This window comes from Rana temporaria, chromosome 2 (assembly GCF_905171775.1).
Source record: "Rana temporaria chromosome 2, aRanTem1.1, whole genome shotgun sequence".
NCBI lineage: Eukaryota > Metazoa > Chordata > Amphibia > Anura > Ranidae > Rana > Rana temporaria.
This window is the reverse complement of record NC_053490.1, coordinates 8,967,379-8,988,004: the sequence shown is the minus strand read 5'-3', so window position 1 is coordinate 8,988,004 and position 20,626 is coordinate 8,967,379. Positions and strand designations below refer to the sequence as shown.

General features: G+C 48.1%; 1 protein-coding gene across 1 annotated transcript in view; it reads right to left on the bottom strand.

The window, feature by feature from the left end:
- Positions 1–1,412: 1,412 nt before the first annotated feature.
- The window catches only part of LOC120928809, a 29,948-nt gene continuing 10,734 nt past the window's right edge, over positions 1,413–20,626 (bottom strand). The window contains exons 2-3 of the mRNA XM_040339820.1: positions 13,937–14,004; positions 1,413–4,402 (exon numbers count right to left, since the gene is read on the bottom strand). Coding sequence (XP_040195754.1) covers positions 1,780–4,401 — 2,622 coding nt within the window. The 5' untranslated portion in view covers position 4,402; positions 13,937–14,004 and the 3' untranslated portion in view covers positions 1,413–1,779. The remainder of the gene's footprint in view (positions 4,403–13,936; positions 14,005–20,626) is intronic.

The window sequence follows — 20,626 nt, the reverse complement described above, 5'->3', positions numbered from 1 at the left end:
ATGGGCTACAGAACACCGCCTCCTCTTCTATACAATAGGGAGGTGTTCTGTAGTTGCTTGGGAGTTCAGCTTTAGGAAATCCGTGGTCACAGCACACACACACTTTCTTTTTAGATCAGCAGCATTTTAACAGCAATTGTAAAATAATATGTAAAACAGTTATACTTGATAATCCAATACAAAAACTTACTGTAAAGTACTCCTTTCATGTGGCAAGTTCAGGCAAGGCTCGTCGGGTCCGGCGTCCTTCTGCGGTGTCCTCCCCGCTCGATCCCCGCTGAGTTTGAACCACTGCGCCGGCATATACCGAGCGCAGTACACTCGGGTATAGTCGGGCAGGCTCGGCTCCTCTCACGGTCACGTCCTGGACGTACAGGACGCACAGGACGTGACCGCGAGAGGAGCCAAGCCTGCCCGACTATACCCGAGTGTACTGCGCTCGGTATATGCCGGCGCAGTGGTTCAAACTCAGCGGGGATCGAGCGGGGAGGACACCGCAGAAGGGCGCCGGACCCGACTAGGAGGACACCACCGAAGCCGCAGACGGACACCAGACCCAACGAGGCCGCCGCGCAAGACACCAAAACTGTAAGTACTAAAATATTTTTTTTTACAGGAATACGGGTCCACTTTAGGCGTGCGCGTTATACGCCGGAGCGCGCAATACCCCGATAAATACGGTATATAATTTTATATCTTCACCAAAGAAGTGCTGTAAAGCATGAAATGAGCGCACTGGATTTCTGGAAGGGTCAGCAGCAATTTTTTCTGCACTCACTGCATTTTTAAAGAGAATCTGTCTAGACGCACTTGAAAGGGGAACTTCAGCTAAATCCTTTTTCTGGGGGGGGGGGGGGGTTAAGAAGGGTTAGAACATTGGTCAGCATTTTATTGGTCTTTGCATCCTGGCTAGAGTGCCCCCGATGACAACATTAAAGCGGGAGTTCACCCAATTATATATTTTTTTACTCTTTTCCCCATAGATGGATGCTCGTTTTGTCTAGGGGAATCGGCTATTTGTTTTAAAATATGAGCCGTACTTACCGTTTTCGAGATGCATCTTCTTCCGTCGCTTCCGGGTATGGGTCTTTGGGAGCGGGCGTTCCTTCTTGATTGACAGTCTTCTGACAGGCTTCCGACGGTCGCATCCATCGCGTCACTAGTAGCCGAAAGAAGCCGAACGTCGGTGCGGCTCTATACTGCGCCTGCGCACCGACGTTCGGCTTCTTTCGGAAAATCATGACGCGATGGATGCGACCGTCGGAAGCCTCTCGGAAGACTGTCAATCAAAATAGGAACGCCCAGTCCCGCAGCCCATACCCGGAAGCGGCGGAGAAGATGCATCTCGTAAACGGTAAGTACAGATCATATTTTAAAACAACTAGCCGATTCCCCTAGGCAAAACGAGCATCCATCTAGGGGGAAATAGTGTCATGTGCGGGTGAACCTCCGCTTTAAATTTGACCAACCAAAAACAAAATCCACTCAATTTTTACCCTTCCTCAAAAAAAATTTAAAAAAAATTTAATTGCAGCCCCCCCACTGCAGAACTTTCACACTCATTGCCCGCAAAGGGAGTCAACTGAAGTTCCACTTTAAAGTAGCTAAGCATGAGCGATTACAATTCAAAAGTATATATACATAAAACAAGGAATTAGCATGACAACAAAACATAAAATGTTAAGTAAAAAAAAAAAAAAAAAAGTTATATTATATATACACACACACACAAAGTAGTTCCTTGGACTATAAAGAACGAGCCTTGCCTTTACTGTCCATCTACTCAATCATTTCAGGGAATCTGTAAATACATTTGTCCATCATTTTCCACCGGGCCGGCCTCTGGATAGCGGCAGTCTTTCTGGACGCCTCTGACTGTTGGGACGCCGTACTAAAAAATGTCTTTCCGTCAGCAAAGGACAGAACGTCGGCTATGATATCCTTCATAAAGTCTTGGTTGGCGGGGTTGAAAATTTTGGATTCCACCCAATCCTTTTTGGCTTTTCCGCCCGCACCGTAAGACGCGGCTTTTAGCACGCCTTGTATCAGTCTGACGTTCCGATTATAATCCAGGGCGGCTAGCTGTGAACGGGCCACCACTCCCTCCACGGAATACCGAGTTTGTTTGGCGTGGTACTTTCCGGTGATGCTACGGAGCACCTCGAGTTCGTCGGCTTGGCAAAAACTGGAGAGGTGGTCGAGGTCCTCCAGCAGGTTTTCGTCCAACACAACTCCCTTTAGTTGGAGGTGGGCTTCCGAACCTGCCACCAGCCATTCCTTGTCTTCCTCCTCTTCATCATCGTCGTCATGTTGGCAGGAACTGTAGAGAGTTGCCTCATCCCAATGATGTTGGTTTGACGCATGGTGTGCAATAGAGGTCCACTTCTCTCGAAGCAAGGCTGGATTCTGTTCACAGGTTCTGGCCGACCACCACATATGACTTTTGGCAGGCCTGACCCACCCCGCCAGTGTACGGCAGCCATGCTTCTTGCTGGCCCTCGCCATCTTGTTGCCCACAGACTTAGCCACATGCCAGACATCATACTGGTGTTTGATGCGACCGTAGTGTTTCCTCAACAGTTTTTTGATACCTGCATGCCGGTCTGTGCAAAGGACACGGACATTCACTTTTTCCTTGATTATCCGGTCAAGGGCTGCTTGGAATGTCTTTTTTTCAAGGCCCGTTGCGGCTTCAGAAGGATCTAACTTTTCCACTTGAAAGTCGATGATTTTTTTAGTGTGGTATTCCAAGAAATTGTAGGTGCAGCATTTGGCACGGGAGGCGTAGGACTTGCACTGGCCGTCGCCCACTAGTGCTACGGGTCTGCTTTGCACGTCTTGGACAAGGCTTCTTTTCTCCAGACTCCAGTGGTGATCAATCGCGGGGAACAAGTAAAGGTTTTCGTCACTGTTATGGGTTGGCTGTGAGATTCCGAGAATTCCGGCAAGGCGGAAAAAACTGTCTACTTTGAGAAAATTGGATCCGCTGCATAAAGTGCTGGAAGATATGAGAAGGTTTCCGACGGGCATTCGCCCGATCATGGGCTGGCTAGTCCACAAGTGAAATTCGTGCCTCATGGAACAGACGGCGGTTACTAAAACCGCCGAGCCGATGCGGTATTTTTTTAGTTTCGTTATGTTTCCGCGGCAGTTCGCCGTCTTTAAGCATTTACAGCACATCAGTAACTTATTCAAACAGGATTCGAAAACGATAAATTTTCTCTCTTTGACGTGGTCCACTGGAGCTTGGGTCTCGGGCAAGAAAATGGGCGTAATGTCGGCTTCTTTCGGATCTGCTGGAATATTTTCATTCATTTCTTGACTACAGTCCTCCTCCACCTCTACACACGGGCTATAAGCTTCATCAAGGTCAGGAACGGATGTTTCCTCGGGTTCTGCATCAGACTGTGCGTCCGCAAAGCTCTCAATAGAGGACAGGTCTGGCGACAATGGCGGTTCGTCCTCCTCCTCTATGACTTGAATGGTCATGGAATTTTCAACAAAGTCTGCAAATGAGGCGGTGTTAGGGTTCGTGTGAAGATCATCCAGTTTTTGAATGACTGGTTTTGACTGTGGTTTTCCTGCCTGCGCCAACGCAGGAAGCTTGGCGAGGTTGCACTGAAGGGCTATAGACCTGTGAGGTGGCCTTCGCAAGATCTGCGCGGCCTTATCCTTCATTCCTATTGGCCTGTCCACCTGTATCGTTTTGTGCGACATTCCCGGATAGCGTCGCGTCATTGTACCGACTGTACGGCGAGTCCTGGGTCGATAATATCTCTTCCCTCTTGGATGAGGGGGAAGACCATAATACCCTACCTCTTCCGTGTTTTGGCAGGATGACGAGTAGTTGGACATGTCTTCTGTTGCACAGACACTGTGCTGTGAAGCCGGTTTTCCGGGAAAGCTTTGCGTGAGAATTTTACTTGCAAACTGCGACATCACAAACTCCTGAGGTGTAGGTATGGCAGTCGACACAGGGGTGGACATACGCGGTACAGAAGGCCTAATGGTTTCTTCAGCCGACATGTCATCGAAATATTCCTCCGGCAAGTCCGTGTCCATTTTCCTCTTTTTGGCATAAGGGTGATCCACCCGCTCCTCTTCCAAAGGGTACGGCTGAAGCCAAGGGAAAATGGTGGGTATGGCATCCTTTCTGAACACCTTGCCGAGTTTTTTCTTTTCGTAGCAATCGGCGGCGAAGTGTCTGGAACAGATACGATAGACTCCCTTTTTGCTGTTCTGTATCTTTTCTACAAACTCCTCCAGGCCTTCCTCACTACGGTAGATTTGCAGAAGCCATTTCCTTATCATTCCCGGATCACGTGGAAAGACGTGCAAGGTGATGTCGGGATCCTTTTGACGCCAACTAAAAGAGCATCCTTTTATGAAGCAGGCCGGCATCCTGTGGAAAAAAAAAAAAAAAAACACACATCAGGAATAAAAACAAATACATTTTTTAACCACTTCAATTCGCGCCACTTTCACCCCCTTCCTGCCCAGGCCACTTTTCAGCTTTCAGTTCTGTCACACTTTGAAGGACAATTACTCAGTCATGCAACACTGTACCCATATAACATGTTTATCATTCTATTGGAGGTAAATAATCAGTACTGGGGTCTTTATTTTTTGCAAAAAATAAATTAAAAACTATCAACATTTGTGAGAAAAAGACAAACACCTGTAGCTGCCGACTTTTAATAAGGACCCTTACCTGTCCGGGTTGCCAGAAGACGCAAAGAGGACGAGACCGAGGAGCAGTGCGGACAAGGAAGGGGCAGATTAGGAAGATCTGCCTAGTAACAGCCATTTCTGGCAAGTATAAAAATTAAAAAAATTAAAAAAATTTGGAGCCTTTTCCTCTATTCTTTTTTCTTTAGGGTGGACCTCCGCTTTAAATACAAAGGGCCGGATTCAGAAAGCAGTTACGACGGCGTATCTCCAGATACGCCGTCGTAACTCTGAGTGCGGGCCGTCGCATCTCGGCGTCTGATTCATAGAATCAGATACGCCTCAATGTTGCCTAGATACGAGCGGCGTAAGTCTCCTACGCCGTCGTATCTTAGGGTGCAATATTTACACTGACCGCTAGGGGGCGCTTCCCTAGACTTCCGCGTCGAATATGCAAATTAGGTAGATACGCCAATTCAGAAACGTACGTCCGCCCGGGGCATTTTTTTACGTTGTTTGCGTAACGCTTTTTATGGCGTAAAGTTACCCCTCATAAAGCAGGGGTAAGTCATGTTAAGTATGGACGTCGGAAACGACCGAACAGCGTCGTATTTTACGTCGTTTACGTAAGTCGTTCGCGAATAGGGCTGTACGTAAGTTACGTTCACGTCGAAAGCATTGACAGTTTGCGGTGTAATTTGGAGCATGCGCACTTGGAAACGTTCACGGACGGCGCATGCGCCGTTCGTAAAAAACGTCAAATACGTGGGGTCACAATTAATTTAAATAAAACACGCCCACATCATCCACATTTGAATTAGGCGGGCTTACGCCGGACCACATACGCTACGCCCCTGTAACTTAGGGCGCAAGTTCTTTATGAATACGGAACTTGCGCCCTAATTTACGGCGGCGTAACGTATCTGAGATACGTTACGCCCGCCGATAGATACGCAATTGTATCTGAATCCGGGCCAAAATGTGCAAATAAGGAATTTTTCTTCTTCACTGATATGTGCTGATGAGGCTGCACACTAATAAGATCATTTTTTACACTTGATACCATTCAAACTGTAATAAACTTTTTATACTTTTATACACATTTTCACTATCTGTATTAACTTTACTTATTGCTGCAACTCAAAGCCCCTAGGGGTACCTTTCCTTTTTTTTATGCCCGATACTTCCCTTTCCCACAAAGAGAGTGAAGGAAGTGTAACATAAAGGAAATGATTCCGGACAGCTGCATTTCCAAAAAAGCTTTTATTGAGGCTTCATACGACAAGCAGATGGAGCAGGGGACAAAAAGGTAGATGCGTTTCACGTAAATGTTAGCGCTTAGTCATTATGACTAAGCGATAACATTTGCACGAAACGCGTCTACCTTTTTGTCCCCTGCTCCATCTGTCAACTACTTACTAAGCGCTACCATTTGCGTGAAAAGCCTCTACACCTTTTTGTCCCCTGCTCCATCTGTCAACTACTTGTCATTTGAAGCTTCAATAAAAAGAATTTTTGTAAGTGCAACCGCCCGGAATAATTTCCTTATGTTACACAGCATGGGAGCTGGGCCAACACCTGACTAGTGTGTGTGTGTGGGGATTAGCCAGAGACTTACTCACCTGGAGCGGCTTTTCTTATTTCAGTGAACATGGGGTGTTGGTGGTCGTGGTTCAAAAACAACTCATCCCCATGACAAGCAGACCTCTACCTACTTATCTATATTGGCGAGATCTCAACCCATCTACGGCCTAGGGCTAACCAAATACATGAAGGTTCAAGACTTACAAAAGGAAAGATATTGCCATCAACCCGATCTCTGCCGGCACTTCCTGTACCCAATTTGGAAAATCTGACATTAAAGCAGGGGTCTCAAACTGGCGGCCCTCCAGCTGTTGCGAAACTACAAGTCCCATCATGCCTCTGCCTGTGGGAGACATGCTAGTAACTGTCAGCCTTGCAATGCATCATGGGACTTGTAGTTTGGCAACATCTGGAGGGCCGCCAGTTTGAGACCCCTGCATTAAAGGGTCTGCACACCTACTGTGACCTCTCTGGTCTAGAAAAGCCACTTAAGTGGTCCCTCTGAGATTACTAGTGGACCCCCCACCCGACTCTGAGCCCAAGTCCACTCTCAAATATTAGCCAGAAATGTGCTCACTATAACAACGTTTTTAGGATTAACCACTTAAGGACCGCCTCCTGCACATATACGTCGGCAGAATGGCACGGCTGGGCACAAGCATGTACCTGTACGTTGCCTTTAAGAGCCCAGCCGTGGGTCGCGCGCGCGACCCGGCCCGTAGCTCCGCGCCAACGGTGTCTCGCGATCGGTCACAGGAGCTGAAGAACGGGGAGAGGGGAGTGTAAACACACCTTCCCCGTTCTTCTCTGTGGCAGTGTTATTGATCGTCTGTTCCCTGTTATAGGGAACAACGATCAGTGACGTCACACCTACAGCCACGCCCCCTTACAGTAAGAATCACTCCCTTAGGGCACACTTAAAGCGGGGGTTCACCCTAAAAAAAAAAAATGTCTTTATCTACCATCCCATCCAGCATACTAGCGTCAGCTACAGTATGCCTCTTTTTTTTTTTTTGCGCTGTACTTACTGTTTAATCGTCCAGTTTCGTTTCAGACTCCAGCGGGGAAATAGGCGTTCCTATGAAGAGGGGAACATGATTGACGTCCGGCTATGGCGCGTCACGCGTTCCGAAAATAGCCAAAATAGGACTCGGATATATACGACGCCTGCGCACAGACTAGGAGCTGACTGCGCAGGCGCCGTATATATCTGAGTCCTATTTTGGCTATTTTCGGAACGCGTGACGCGCCATAGCCGGACGCCAATCATGTTCCCCTCTTCATAGGAACGCCTACTCCCCGCGGGAGTCCGAAACAAAACTGAGGGATTAAACAAAAAGCACAGCGAAAAAAAAAAAAAAAGGCATACTGTAGCGGACGCTAGTATGCTGGATGGGATGGTACATAGTTGTTTTTTAGGGTGAACCCCTTCACTGCCATTGTCATTTTCACAGTAATCAGTGCATCTTTATAGCACTTTGAAAATGACAATGGTCCCAAAAATGTGTCAAAAAAGTGTCCAATGTGTCCGCCATAATGTCGCAGTCACGAAAAAAAAAAAAAACACACTGATAGCCGCCATTAGTAGTAAAAAAAAAGAATAAAAAATGCCATAAAAACTATCCCCTATTTTGTAAACGCTATAAATTTTGCGCAAACCAATTGAAAACGCTCATTACGATTTTTTTTACGTATCGGCCTAAACTGAGGAAAAAAAATTTCGTTTTATATATTTTTTGGGGATATTAGAGCAAAAAGTAAGATATTGAATTTTTTTCAAAACTGTCGCTCTATCTTTGTTTATAGCGCACAAAATAAAAAACCGCAGAGGTGATCAAATACCACCAAAAGAAAGCTTTATTTGTGGGGAAAAAAAAGGACGCCAATTTTGTTTGGGAGCCACATCGCACGACCGCGCAATTGTCAGTTAAAGTGACGCAGTGCCGAATCGCAAAAAAAGGGGCAAGGTCCTTAACCTGTATATTGGTCCGGGTCTTAAGTAGTTAAAGGGGTTGTAAACCAACGTGTTTTTTTTACCTTTATGCATCAAGTTGAAAAAACACCTGGCAATGTCCTGCCCCCCCCCCAGCTTTACTTACCTGAGCACCGAATTTCCGCGGGCGCGTCCCTGCCGTCCTCCTCTCCACAGAGTCCTGGCTTTGATTGGATGGATTGATAGCAGCGCAGCCATTGGCTCCCGCTGCCGTCAATCAAATTCAATGACGCAGGCGCCGGGGGGGGGGGGGGGGGAGGATAGAGTCATACATGACACAGGAGCGTGACCATTCCCGATTTCTGGTAAATGATTTGAACACAGCAGAGCACACTCAGCACTGGAATTACTTTGGATACACAGAAGATTTATTCCAATCAGATCACAGATTTATATATATATAATTTCACTACTTAACCACTTCCCGACCTCCTCATGTACATTTACGTCAGCACAATGGCACGGACAGGCACAATCACGTACCTGTACGTCCTCTGCTTGACGTGGGTGGGGGGTCCGATCGGGACCCCCCCCCCCCGGTACATGCGGAGGTCGGGTCCCCTCGGGGAGCGATCCGGGACGACGGCGCGGCTATTTGTTTATAGCCGCTCCGTCGCGATCGCTCCCCGGAGCTGAAGAACGGGGAGAGCTGTATGTAAACACGGCTTCCCCGTGCTTCACTGTGGCGGCGCATCGATCGAGTGATCCCCTTTATAGGGGAGACTCGATCGATGATGTCAGTCCTACAGCCACACCCCCCTACACTAGTAAACACACACACAGTGATCACTAAATGTTACAGCGCCCCCCTGTGGTTAACTCCCAAACTGCAACTGTCATTTTCACAATAAACAATGCAATTTAAATGCATTTTTTGCTGTGAAAATGCCAATGGTCCCAAAAATGTGTCAAAATTGTCCGAAATGTCCGCCATAATGTCGCTGTCACGAAAAAAAATCGCTGATCGCCGCCATTAGTAGTAAAAAAAATAAAAATGCAAAAAAACTATCCCCTATTTTGTAAACGCTATAAATTTTGCGCAAACCAACCGATAAACGATTATTGCGATTTTTTTTACCAAAAATAGGTAGAAGAATACGTATCGGCCTAAACTGAGGAAAAAAAATGTTATATATGTTTTTGGGGGATATTTATTACAGCAAAAAGTAAAAAATATATTGAATTTTTTTTAAATTGTCGCTCTATTTTTGTTTATAGCGCAAAAAATAAAAACCGCAGAGGTGATCAAATACCACCAAAAGAAAGCTCTATTTGTGGGGAAAAAAGGACGCCAATTTTGTTTGGGAGCCACGTCGCATGACCGCGCAATTGTCTGTTAAAGCGACGCAGTCCCGAACTGTAAAAACCCCTTGGGTCTTTAGGCTGCATATTGGTCCAGGGCTTAAGTGGTTAATAAGACTCTTTTGTACATTTATCACCACAAAGCACTGCACACCATTTTTGGTTTTATTGCCCCATCTGCATTCAGTCTGGCACCTCCCTTACCATGTCAGTCCTCTCAGTGTCTTCCCAGCGGCCCCCTCACCTGGCTCTCCTCTGGCTCTGCCTCATCCTCCTCCATCACACCTCCGGCTGGACACCCCGCGGCCGCCCTGAACCCTTCCGGGACCAAAAGCACCGATGGCTCCACTCTCCTCCTCAGAGCTCCGTGCTCCATAAGCCGGCCGCCGCCACTCTTAGCAGCAGGGACATCTCCAGCCACCACAAGCTCCAGCCCCAGGTGCTCCATGTCCCCGCCAACATGCACACAGCGTGGCTCCTCACTTCCGCATTCCGTCACCATGACGCCGCCTGGGATCACTATCTATTGCAGGGATCCTCAAACTACGGCCCTCCAGCTGTTGCGGAACTACACATCCCATGAGGCATTGTAAAACTCTGACATTCACAGACATGATGAGGCATGATGGGAATTGTAGTTCCTGAACAACTGGAGGGCCGTAGTTTGAAGACCCATGATCTATTGGCTGGTGAGGGGGTGGGATGATGAGGGGGAGAGGGAAGGTGATTGATGGATGTGTCACTCGGCTCTGCTGCAGTCTGCCTCCTGAGTCTCTCGCGACACAGGGGGGATGATGTCAGCAGGAGGCAAAAAAAAAATCAGCGCGAAAACCTCAGCTTGCTTCGGCTCCACTCGGAGGCAAGACATGGAGCGGTAGCACGGTGCGCGGATGACGTCATCCTCAATAATCGATTATTTAAAGCTACAGCATCGATGCCGCATCGTGGGTGATCGAATCCCGATGCATCGATGCAACGATTATATTCAACACCCCTAGGGCCCAACAATTATATTCAACACCCCTAGGGCCCAACAATTATATTCAACACCCCTAGGGCCCAACAATTATATTCAACACCCCTAGGGCCCAATGATTATATTCAACACCCCTAGGGCCCACCCCCCCCGGGTCCCGCCCACCTCTGACATCATGATGAATCTGTGAGCTTCTCTCTCCCTCTCCATACAGTTTCACAGCGCTGCAGAGAGCAGTTTCACACAGTTACATTATTGCCTGTGAAACCTGCCATTGCCATCTGCTAATGCCATCCAGTGCCACCTGCCAGTGCCACCTAGTGTCATCCAGTGTCTCCTGTCAGTGCCAACTAGTGCCATCCAGTGCCATCTGCCAGTGCTAACTATTGCCAGCCAGTGCCATCTGCCAGTGCCACCTGCCAATCAGTGCCATGTTCCAGTGCCAACCAGCGCCAATTAGTGCCAATTAGTGCTACCTGCCAATTAGTGCCTTCCAGTGCCACCTGCCAGTGCCAACTAGTGCCATCCAGTGCCACCTGCCAGTGCTAACTATTGCCAGCCAGTGCCACCTGCCAGTGCCAATTAGTGCCACCTGCCAGTGCCAATTAGTGCCACCTGCCAATCAGTGCCAACCAGCGCCAATTAGTGCTACCTGCCAATGTCAATTAGTGCCACCTGCCAATCAGTGCCAAACATTACCACTTGCCAGTGCCACCTGTTAGTGCCATCCAGTGCAAGCTTGCAGTGCCAATCAGTGCCATCTGTAAGTGCCACGAGCCCAAAAAAAAAAATATCGGCCGCAAAAATCGGCAACATATATCGGCCAGAGAAAAACCCATATCAGTCGACCTCTACACATGTGATATATCACCGCACACGCCTCCACAGACCTAAACTGATGATCTATAAAGGGGCTTTTAAAAGAGTCCCCTATAGAAAATATAGGGTACTGAAGTCTGTCGCCAAATTCACGGGCGCACGCAAATATAAAGTGGTTGTTAAACCTCAAATGGGTTGTAAAGGTTCGTGTTTTTCCACCTTAATGCATTAAAGTGAAAAACACCTTGCAGTGTCCAGCCACCAGCGCCCCCCCCCCCCCCCCGTTTTACTTACCTGAGCCCCAAATGGATAGAAGCGCAGCCATTGGATCCCACTGCTGTCAATCAAATCCAATGACGCGGCCGCCGGGGGCTGAGTCATACACTCGGCGGCTATGTACGCCACGGGAGCGCACCCGCAAGGTAAACCCCTCAGGAGAGAGCTTCCCAGAGTGGGGTTATCTATTGCAGGGAGGAGCCGCCATGGACCCCAGAAGAGGAGGATCGGGGCCACTTTGTGCAAAACGAGCTGCACAGTGAAGGTAATTATGACACGTTTGTTATTTTTTTTTTGTTTTTTTAAAGTGAACCTTTAGTACCACTTTAACTATTTAACCACTTGTCCTCGGGTGGATGTCATAGGACGTCCTCGACTTGCGGTGATATCTTAATAAAGGGGGCAGCTACAGGCATCATTCAGATATCACCGTCTTCTGCCGCCGATTCTGCGCATGATAAGAACGATCATAGTGGCCGTTCCACCGCTTGATCGTTCTTATAGGCAGCGGGAGGGGACATCCCCCCCCCCCTCCCGCCACCAACCGGTGCTTCTCCGGGCTCTCCCGTGCCGTCGGGGGCCCAGAGAACAAATCGGCCGGCGCTGGCTCACAAGAGATTTCCAGAAAGAGCTGGAGGGCCACCAGGTAAAAAGTGGTTGTTAACTTACTTCCATAACTTTATATCCACTTAAGGACCGGACCAATATGCTGCTAAATGACCCAAGCGGTTTTTACAATTCGGCACTGCGTCGCTTTAACAGACAATTGCGCGGTCCTACGACGTGGCTCCTAAACAAAATTGACGTCCTTTTTTCCCCACAAATAGAGCTTTCTTTTGGTGATATTTGATCACCTCTGCGGTTTTTATTTTTTGCGCTATAAACAAAAATAGAGCGACAATTTTGAAAAAAATGCAATATCTTTTACTTTTTGCTATAATAAATATCCCCAAAAAATATATAAAAAAACATTTTTTCCCCTCAGTTTAGGCCGATACGTATTCTTCTACCTATTTTTGGTAAAAAAAAAAAAAAAATCGCAATAAGCGTTTATCGATTGGTTTGCGCAAAATTTATAGCGTTTACAAAATAGGGGATAGTTTTAGTTTTATTTATTTTTTTACTACTAATGGCGGCGATCATCGATTTTTTTCGTGACTGCGACATTATGGCGGACACTTCGGACAATTTTGACACATTTTTGGGACCATTGTCATCTTCACAGCAAAAAATGCATTTAAATTGCATTGTTTATTGTGAAAATGACAGTTGCAGTTTGGGAGTTAACCACAGGTGGCGCTGTAGGAGTTAGGGTTCACCTAGTGTGTGTTTACAACTGTAGGGGGGTGTGGCTGTAGGAGTGACGTCATCGATCGAGTCTCCCCTATAAAAGGGATCCCTTGATCGATGCAGCCGCCACAGTGAAGCACGGGGAAGCCGTGTTTACATACGGCTCTCCCCGTTCTTCAGCTACGGGGAGCGATCGCGACGGAGCGGCTATAAACGAATAGCCGCGCCGTCGTCCCGGATCGCTCCCCGCGGGAATCCGACCGCCGCATGTAGCGGGTCGGGGGGTCGGGGGCCGATTGGACCCCCGACCCACGTCTAGACAGGGACGTACAGGTTCGCCAATGTGCCTGTACGTGCCATTCTGCCAACGTATATGTACATGCGGCGGTCGGGAAGTGGTTAAAAGTCCCTGTGTGTTCTAATAACAAGTGCCCCATCTATGCATTTTATTAATACAAGGAGGAAGGAAGAAAGGAAGAGGGAGAGAGAAAGAGAATATATGGTAAACAGTGGGGCTTATGAAACGTTTTAAAAAGTAACGAGAGCACCAACACCGGGGCAGACAGGGGAGGGGGGAGGAGGACAGAGGAACACATAGGAGGACTGCAAATGATGAAGGCACAAACTGACCATGGTGTCAGGGCTCAGCAGCCATGATATACTGTGGTCAGTTTACAGACAGGATCAGCCAGGTATTACAGGTGTTATAGAGGGCCAAATGACACATCACAAGTCAACCGACCCACCAATTTTTAACAACCACACTGGCCTTAACACAACAGAGTTGATGGTAAATCGAATGGAGATTGTAACACGTGGTGAGCGTTGGATTTACTGGCAATTATGTAGCGTTACAGTCTTCCTAAGCACTTCCAATGGAGAAGGCCCTCACATTACATAGCTGTTGCAAATTTTACGGGAGATTGTGTAGATCAGCTTGTAACATGGGTGCCTAGCTTTATCATTTTTACAGCTTTGAACAATTGGAGCTTTATTAAAAAGACAGCAAACAAAAAACACAAGCTTACCTGTATGCCTCTATAGACACGGTTTATCCAATAGCAGGTTTGATATTGATGGAGACCAATCCTCTGCCCTTTAAAAGGAAATAAAAAATGAAATTCAGAACACAGATGACCTAAATTACACTGAATGAGGTTTGTATTAAGTATTTTGGCTGCTACCACATCCACACTACATTCTGTAATATTTACTGCTGGACTCCGGGCAGAAATATAAAGCCATGTAAATGTATTCAGTTACTGAACAGCCATTGGAAAATAACCTTCTAATCCCAGCATTCCTGGGCTCCCCCACCCCTAATTTGCCTTTATAAGACCAGTGACCGCTATGCCCTCCCCTTCCCTGTGACCACCAATCATGTAGTTCTCTTGTATGAGAGAATGGCCCCTTTTGTAGCTCTCCTATATGAACGGAAGGTTATTACTGCTCGAAGTAGTGGGAGAACCCGCCCACCAATGACCACAATAGCTGATTGGTAGGTTGGGTAGCTCCAGGTTGTTCCACCCACCAATGCCTACAATAGCTGATTGGTAGGTTGGGTAGCTCCAGGTTGTTCCACCCACCAATGACTACAATAGCCGATTGGTAGGTTGGGTAGCTCCAGGTTGTTCCACCCACCAATGACTACAATAGCCGATTGGTAGGTTGGGTAGCTCCAGGTTGTTCCACCCACCAATGCCTACAATAGCCGATTGGAAGGTTGGGTAGCTCCAGGTTGTTCCACCCACCAATGCCTACAATAGCCGATTGGTAGGTTGGGTAACTCCAGGTTGTCCCAACCAACCAATGGCTACAACAGCCGATTGATAGGTTGGGTAGCTCCAGGTTGTCCCACCCACCAATGGCTACAACAGCTGATTGATAGGTTGGGTAATTCCAGGTTGTCCCACCCACCAATGGCTACAACAGCTGATTGGTAGGTTGGGTAGCTCCAGGTTGTCCCACCCACCAATGGCTACAACAGCTGATTGATAGGTTGGGTAATTCCAGGTTGTCCCACCCACCAATGCCTACAACAGGTGATGTCTGTCCTGTTGACCAATAACTACACACCACCAATGACTATAAATGTCTACAATAGATGACTGATAGGCCATCTGTCCCGCCTACCAATAACTACAAAAGCTGGATTGAGAGGCTGGGAAAGTCCCAAATCGTTTATTCCCAACAAGGACTACAATAGCTAGAAGTACTCTGATCTCTCCTACCTACCTAGGACTACAATTAACAAAAATGATCGACGCGACCAGGAAAATTCCCAGTCTGTCCTACCCACCATTGACAACAATAGACTAATTAACAGGTGAGAGACTCCATCTGTCTCACCCTTCCACACCTACCAGTATAGATTTGTTAGGAACCCCCCGGTCCCACTCTCTGGCATTGATGTATGACTTGAAGATTGATAAGGCGAACTGAAAGAAGAAAGGCAGCCACCAGGACAGTGTATAAAAAACGGGACAGGAAGACTCTTGCTGCCCGCCACGCTTTCGGTGCTCCGTTTACCCATCTGGTGGCCCGGTGACCTGTCGGTATTGTTCCCCTATCCAGATGGTTCCTCTAAGGACTACGCAGGCGCAATCCTTGCCGACGGAAATCTCCGAACCTCGGCCGGAATCCAGGCTCATTCCTTAACATCTCCGTGGATTGGAGGATGTTGAAAAAAAAGAGCCAGGAGGCCGAGCGAGGCGTGGACGTGAGGCCGACTGGCCACTTTCCTCAAATTCCACGTCGCCCTGGATGCCGGCCGAGGTTCGGAGATTTCCGTCGGCAAGGATTGCGCCTGCGCAGTCCTTACAGGAACCATCCTGATAGCCGGAACCATATTGGCAGATCACCGGAACTGACATGCCGGTTTTGCTGGAGGGTAGAGGGGGAGGGAAAAGAACGGACGCACTTTCCCTCATCTCCCCTTCTTGCTGTGACCCGGAAAGTGACGTGTACGATTTGTCCCTCCCAGGTCAGCCTGTCACTTTCCCGGGCTAGCTTAGCCATGTCTCATTAACCACCTCAATACCGGGCACTTTCACCCCCCTTCCTGCCCAGGCCATTTTTTTAGCTTTCAGCACCGTCGCACTTTGAATGACAATTGCGTGGTCATGCAACGCTGTACCCAAATGAAATTTTTATAATTTCTCCCCACAAATAGAGCTTTCTTTTGGTGGTATTTGATCACCTCTGTGGTTTTTATTTTTTGTGCTATAAACAAAACAAAAACAAAAAAAAGAGTGACAAGTTCGAAAAAACACACAATATTTTTTTACTTTTTGCTATAATAAATATAATTTTAAAAAATTTTTAAAACAACATTTTATCCTCCGTTTAGGGGCCTTTCACACTAGCGGACCGTTCGTCCGCTTATTACAAGTCCGTTTACGGACTTGTAATGTATCCCTATGGGATCGCGTCCGTTAGCGGATGGAGCATCCGCTAACGTCCGTGACCATCCGCGTCCGTCAGGATCCGCTTTTGCGGATGGAAGAAAACCCTATTTTTCTTCCATCTGGCGGAACGGATCGGATGCAGAAGGACAGACGGTCCGTCTGCATCCGATTCCCCATAGGGGAGAGCAGAGGAGAGACAGGGCAGTCTCTGCAGTGTGTGCGGGGACCACCCTATCCGCCGACAGCTCAGCGGGGATTACGGATGATCCCCGCTGAGCTTTGGCGGACACACGGAGCGGACACAAAAACGGTCCGCTCCGTGTGAAAGGACCCTTAGGCCTCAGTTTATATTTTTGGTAAAAAAAAAAATGCAATAATTGTTTATTGATCGGTTTGCGCAAAAGTTATAGCGTCTACAAAATAGGGGAAAGATTTATAGCATTTTTATTTTTATTTTTTTTGCTCTAGTAATGACGGCGATCTGCGATTTTTATCGTGACTGCGATATTGCGGAAGACATATCGGACACTTTTGACACTATTTCGGGACCATTGTCATTTTTACAGCGATCAGTGCTATAAAAACGCACCGATTACTGTGTAAATGTCACTGGCAGGGAAGGGGGTTAACACTAGGGGGCGCTGAAGGGGTTAAATGTGTCCTAGGGAGCGATTCTAAGTGTAGGGGGAGGGGGACTCACAAGGTGGAGGAGACCGGTCGGTGTTCCTCTGTACTGGGAACACACGATCGGTCTCCTCTCCTCCGACAGGACGTGGATCTGTGTGTTTACACACACACACACAGATCCACGGTCCTGCTCCATTACAGGGTCATCGCGGGTGCCCAGCGGACATCGCGGCCGCCGGCACGTTCCCCGTGACGCGGCGGGAGCACGCGTGTGTCCCCTAGTGGCCCGGGAAGGCGAGGATGTCATATGATGCCCGCCCAGAACAAATGCCGTCATTTGACGGCAGGCGGTGGCAAACGGTTGAAGAGAACCGTCACCTAAAAATCATCAAGTAGGGGACTTATTGTGATAATATATAAAAGAAAAAAAAAGAAAAAAAAGGTAAGCAATAAAAACACCCAAGCACATAAAATCCACCCCCAGATTTGTTTTTGAGGCCGCCCACCCCCACATATACACATGCGTCGGGGGCGCCTATATGTGAAACTGCCATACATGTTACATATCGCTGCGCATGTCGGAATGAGAGCAATAATCCTAACACAAGACCTCCTCCATAACACTAAACCGATACCTATAGGGGGCTTTTGAAGCGTCGCCTTTAGAAAATATAGGATACTGAAATCTGGCGCCATTTCATGGTCCCACACAAATTTAAGGTTTGACATGTTTGGTATCTATTTACTCGTGCAACCTCGTCTTTTATATTTTACCAAAAATGTGGATAGTTTATTGCGTTTGTTTGCCCTAAAATTCACTTTAGTTTTTTTTACTGAAATTTAGCATTTTCTAGACCTTTCTAGACCAGGGGTTGCCGACCTTTTAAAGCGTGAGGGCCTCTTAAAGTGGAGGTTCACCCTAAAACAATTATATAACATTACATACAGCATATTAACGACCTGCTCGCAGGTCGGCTATTTACGGAAAACTGGTGATGCGCTTAAAGCGCCATGAGAAGTTTTTCACCAGAAGTCAATCATCGAAGCTCTCAATAGGAATGCCCAGTCCCGCGAGAATCAAAACGCGGAAGCCGGGGGGAAAATAGCAATTAAACAGTATGTACAGCGAAAAAATAAATAAAAAAATACCAGCATACTTTACATTAGGGATGCAACGGATCGTGCCCGATCCGCAATCCGAACGGGTCGACCTGTTCGGATCGGCACAGTATGCGATCCGCGGAACGCACCGCGGCCTTAGGAAAGACCGCGGCTTCGGCCTAGCTCCGGAGCGGTCGGCCATCTTGGTACACTCGGCAGCGGTGCGCGCTGACGTCATCACCCCTCCCTCTGCTCGTGGATCTTTTCTATTCTGCAAGAGCGCGCTGACTCTGCATGCAACCTGAGTACAGTGAGACGGACCGAGTACATCAGTACAGTGAGTTGGCTAATGGCTATTACAGTGGGAAAAATGGCTATACACACAGTGTTACTGTTTACTAGTGTGGGGGCAATGTTGGCTTTGACTATTATTACAGTGGCAAAAATGGCAATTACAGTGTTACTGTTTTACTAGTGTGGGGGCAATTTTGGCTATGGCTATTAATTAGGGTTGTCCCGATTCCACTTTTTTAGGACTGAGTACAAGTACCGATACTTTTTTTCAAGTACTCGCCGATACCGAATACCGATACTTTTTTTAAATGTGTCCCCAAATGCAGCCATGTTCCCCCACAGATGCAGCCATGTCTCCCCCCCATTATCCAGCCATGTCTCCCCCCCATTATCCAGCCATGTCTCCCCCCCCCCCCCCATTATCCAGCCATGTCTCCCCCTCCCCCATTATCCAGCCATGTCTCCCCCCCCCCATTATCCAGCCATGTCTCCCCCCCCATTATGCAGCCATGTCTCCCCCCCCATTATGCAGCCATGTCTCCCCCCCCATTATGCAGCCATGTCTCCCCCCCCCATTATGCAGCCATGTCTCCCCCCCCATTATGCAGCCATGTCTCCCCCCCCCCATTATGCAGCCATGTCTCCCCCCCCCATTATGCAGCCATGTCTCCCCCCCCCCCATTATGCAGCCATGTCTCCCCCCCATTATGCAGCCATGTCTCCCCCCATTATGCAGCCATGTCTCCCCCCATTATGCAGCCATGTCTCCCCCCCATATCCCGCTTACCTGCATCCCCGCTACCGCCGACTGTGTAATACGCGCCGGGAACATTACAGCTTATAATAGCTGTAATGATTGGCGCCGCGCTGCGTATAGACACTCCCCCTCGCTCGGGATTGGACAGTTCACCCGAGCAAGGGGGAGTGTCTATGCGCGGCGCGAATCATTACAGCTATTCAAAGCTGTAATGTTCCCGGCGCGTATTACACAGTTGGCGGTAGCGGGGATGCGGCGAACGGCGGCGGGAATGCAGCGTGACGGTGACGGCGGCGGGGGGGGGGGGGGGGGAGTATTCTATTTGGGTATCGGGGGGTACGAGTACTCCCGCAAATACTCGGAATCGGTCCCGATACCGATACTAGTATCGGTACAACCCTACTATTAATAATAGCCATAGCCAACATTGCCCCCACACTAGTAAAACAGTAACACTGCAATTGCCATTTTCCCACTGTAATGGTCCCAAAAATGTGTCAAAATTGTCCGATGTGTCCGCCATAATGTCGCGGTCATGAAAAAAAAAAAAAAAATCGCTGATCGCCGCCATTGGTAGTAAAAAAAAAAATTAATAAAAATGTAAAAAAAGACAAAACTTTTGTTTGTCTTGTGTTTTTTTTTTTTTTTTTAACTGATCCGAAAATGATCCGATCCGTGACTCCTGATCCGAGGATCGATCCGATCCGTGAGTTTTTTGATCCGTTGCACCCCTACTTCACATGTCGTTAGTATGCTGGATGTAATGTTATATAATTGTTTTAGGGTGAACCTTCGCTTTAAGCGGCTTGGTAACCCGGCCGCTGGCCACAAAAAACAGAGTGGGCGGATGGCAGGTCCGTGTCTGCTCGGCGTATGCAGAGCGGACACAAACACAGTCCACTACACTTGGCACAGCTGGGGTACCCTGTCTCCGAGCGCAGCACCCACCCCCCCCCACGGGATCGCGTAGGGCTGCGCCGGCCGGTAATTGAGGCCGCGGCTTCTGCGGCCCTATGCTTCTGTCTGGAATCTGGCGTCCTCTTGTGGTGGCCGTTGGTATGACAAGACAACCAGCAATGCTAATGGAGCTTCCCTGCCGGTTTTCATTCATCTTCTTCCCTTAGAACTCCCAAAACATTATAAAACAAAGGGGTCTCCAAAGGGGCAGGGGTCTCCAAACATTCTAAACAAAGGGCCGGTTTATTGTCCTTCAGACTCTTGGATGGCCGGACTTTGGCCAGCGGGAATGAAAATTTCCCTGACATCAGTGGGAGAAAACATCTGGTATTAGGGGGAGGAATAGTGCCCCATTGTTGGTATCATATTGAGGAATAGTGCCCCATTGCTGGTATCATAGGGAGGAATAGTGCCCCATTAGTGGTGTCAGTAGGAGAAATGGTGCTCCATTGTTGGTGTCAAGTGGCAGAATAGTTTTTCCATATCAGTGGGTGGCATAGTGCTCCAAGGGCCGGATAAAGGCGAGCAAAGGGCCGCATCCGGCCCTCGGGCCACAGTTTGGGGACCACTGCCCT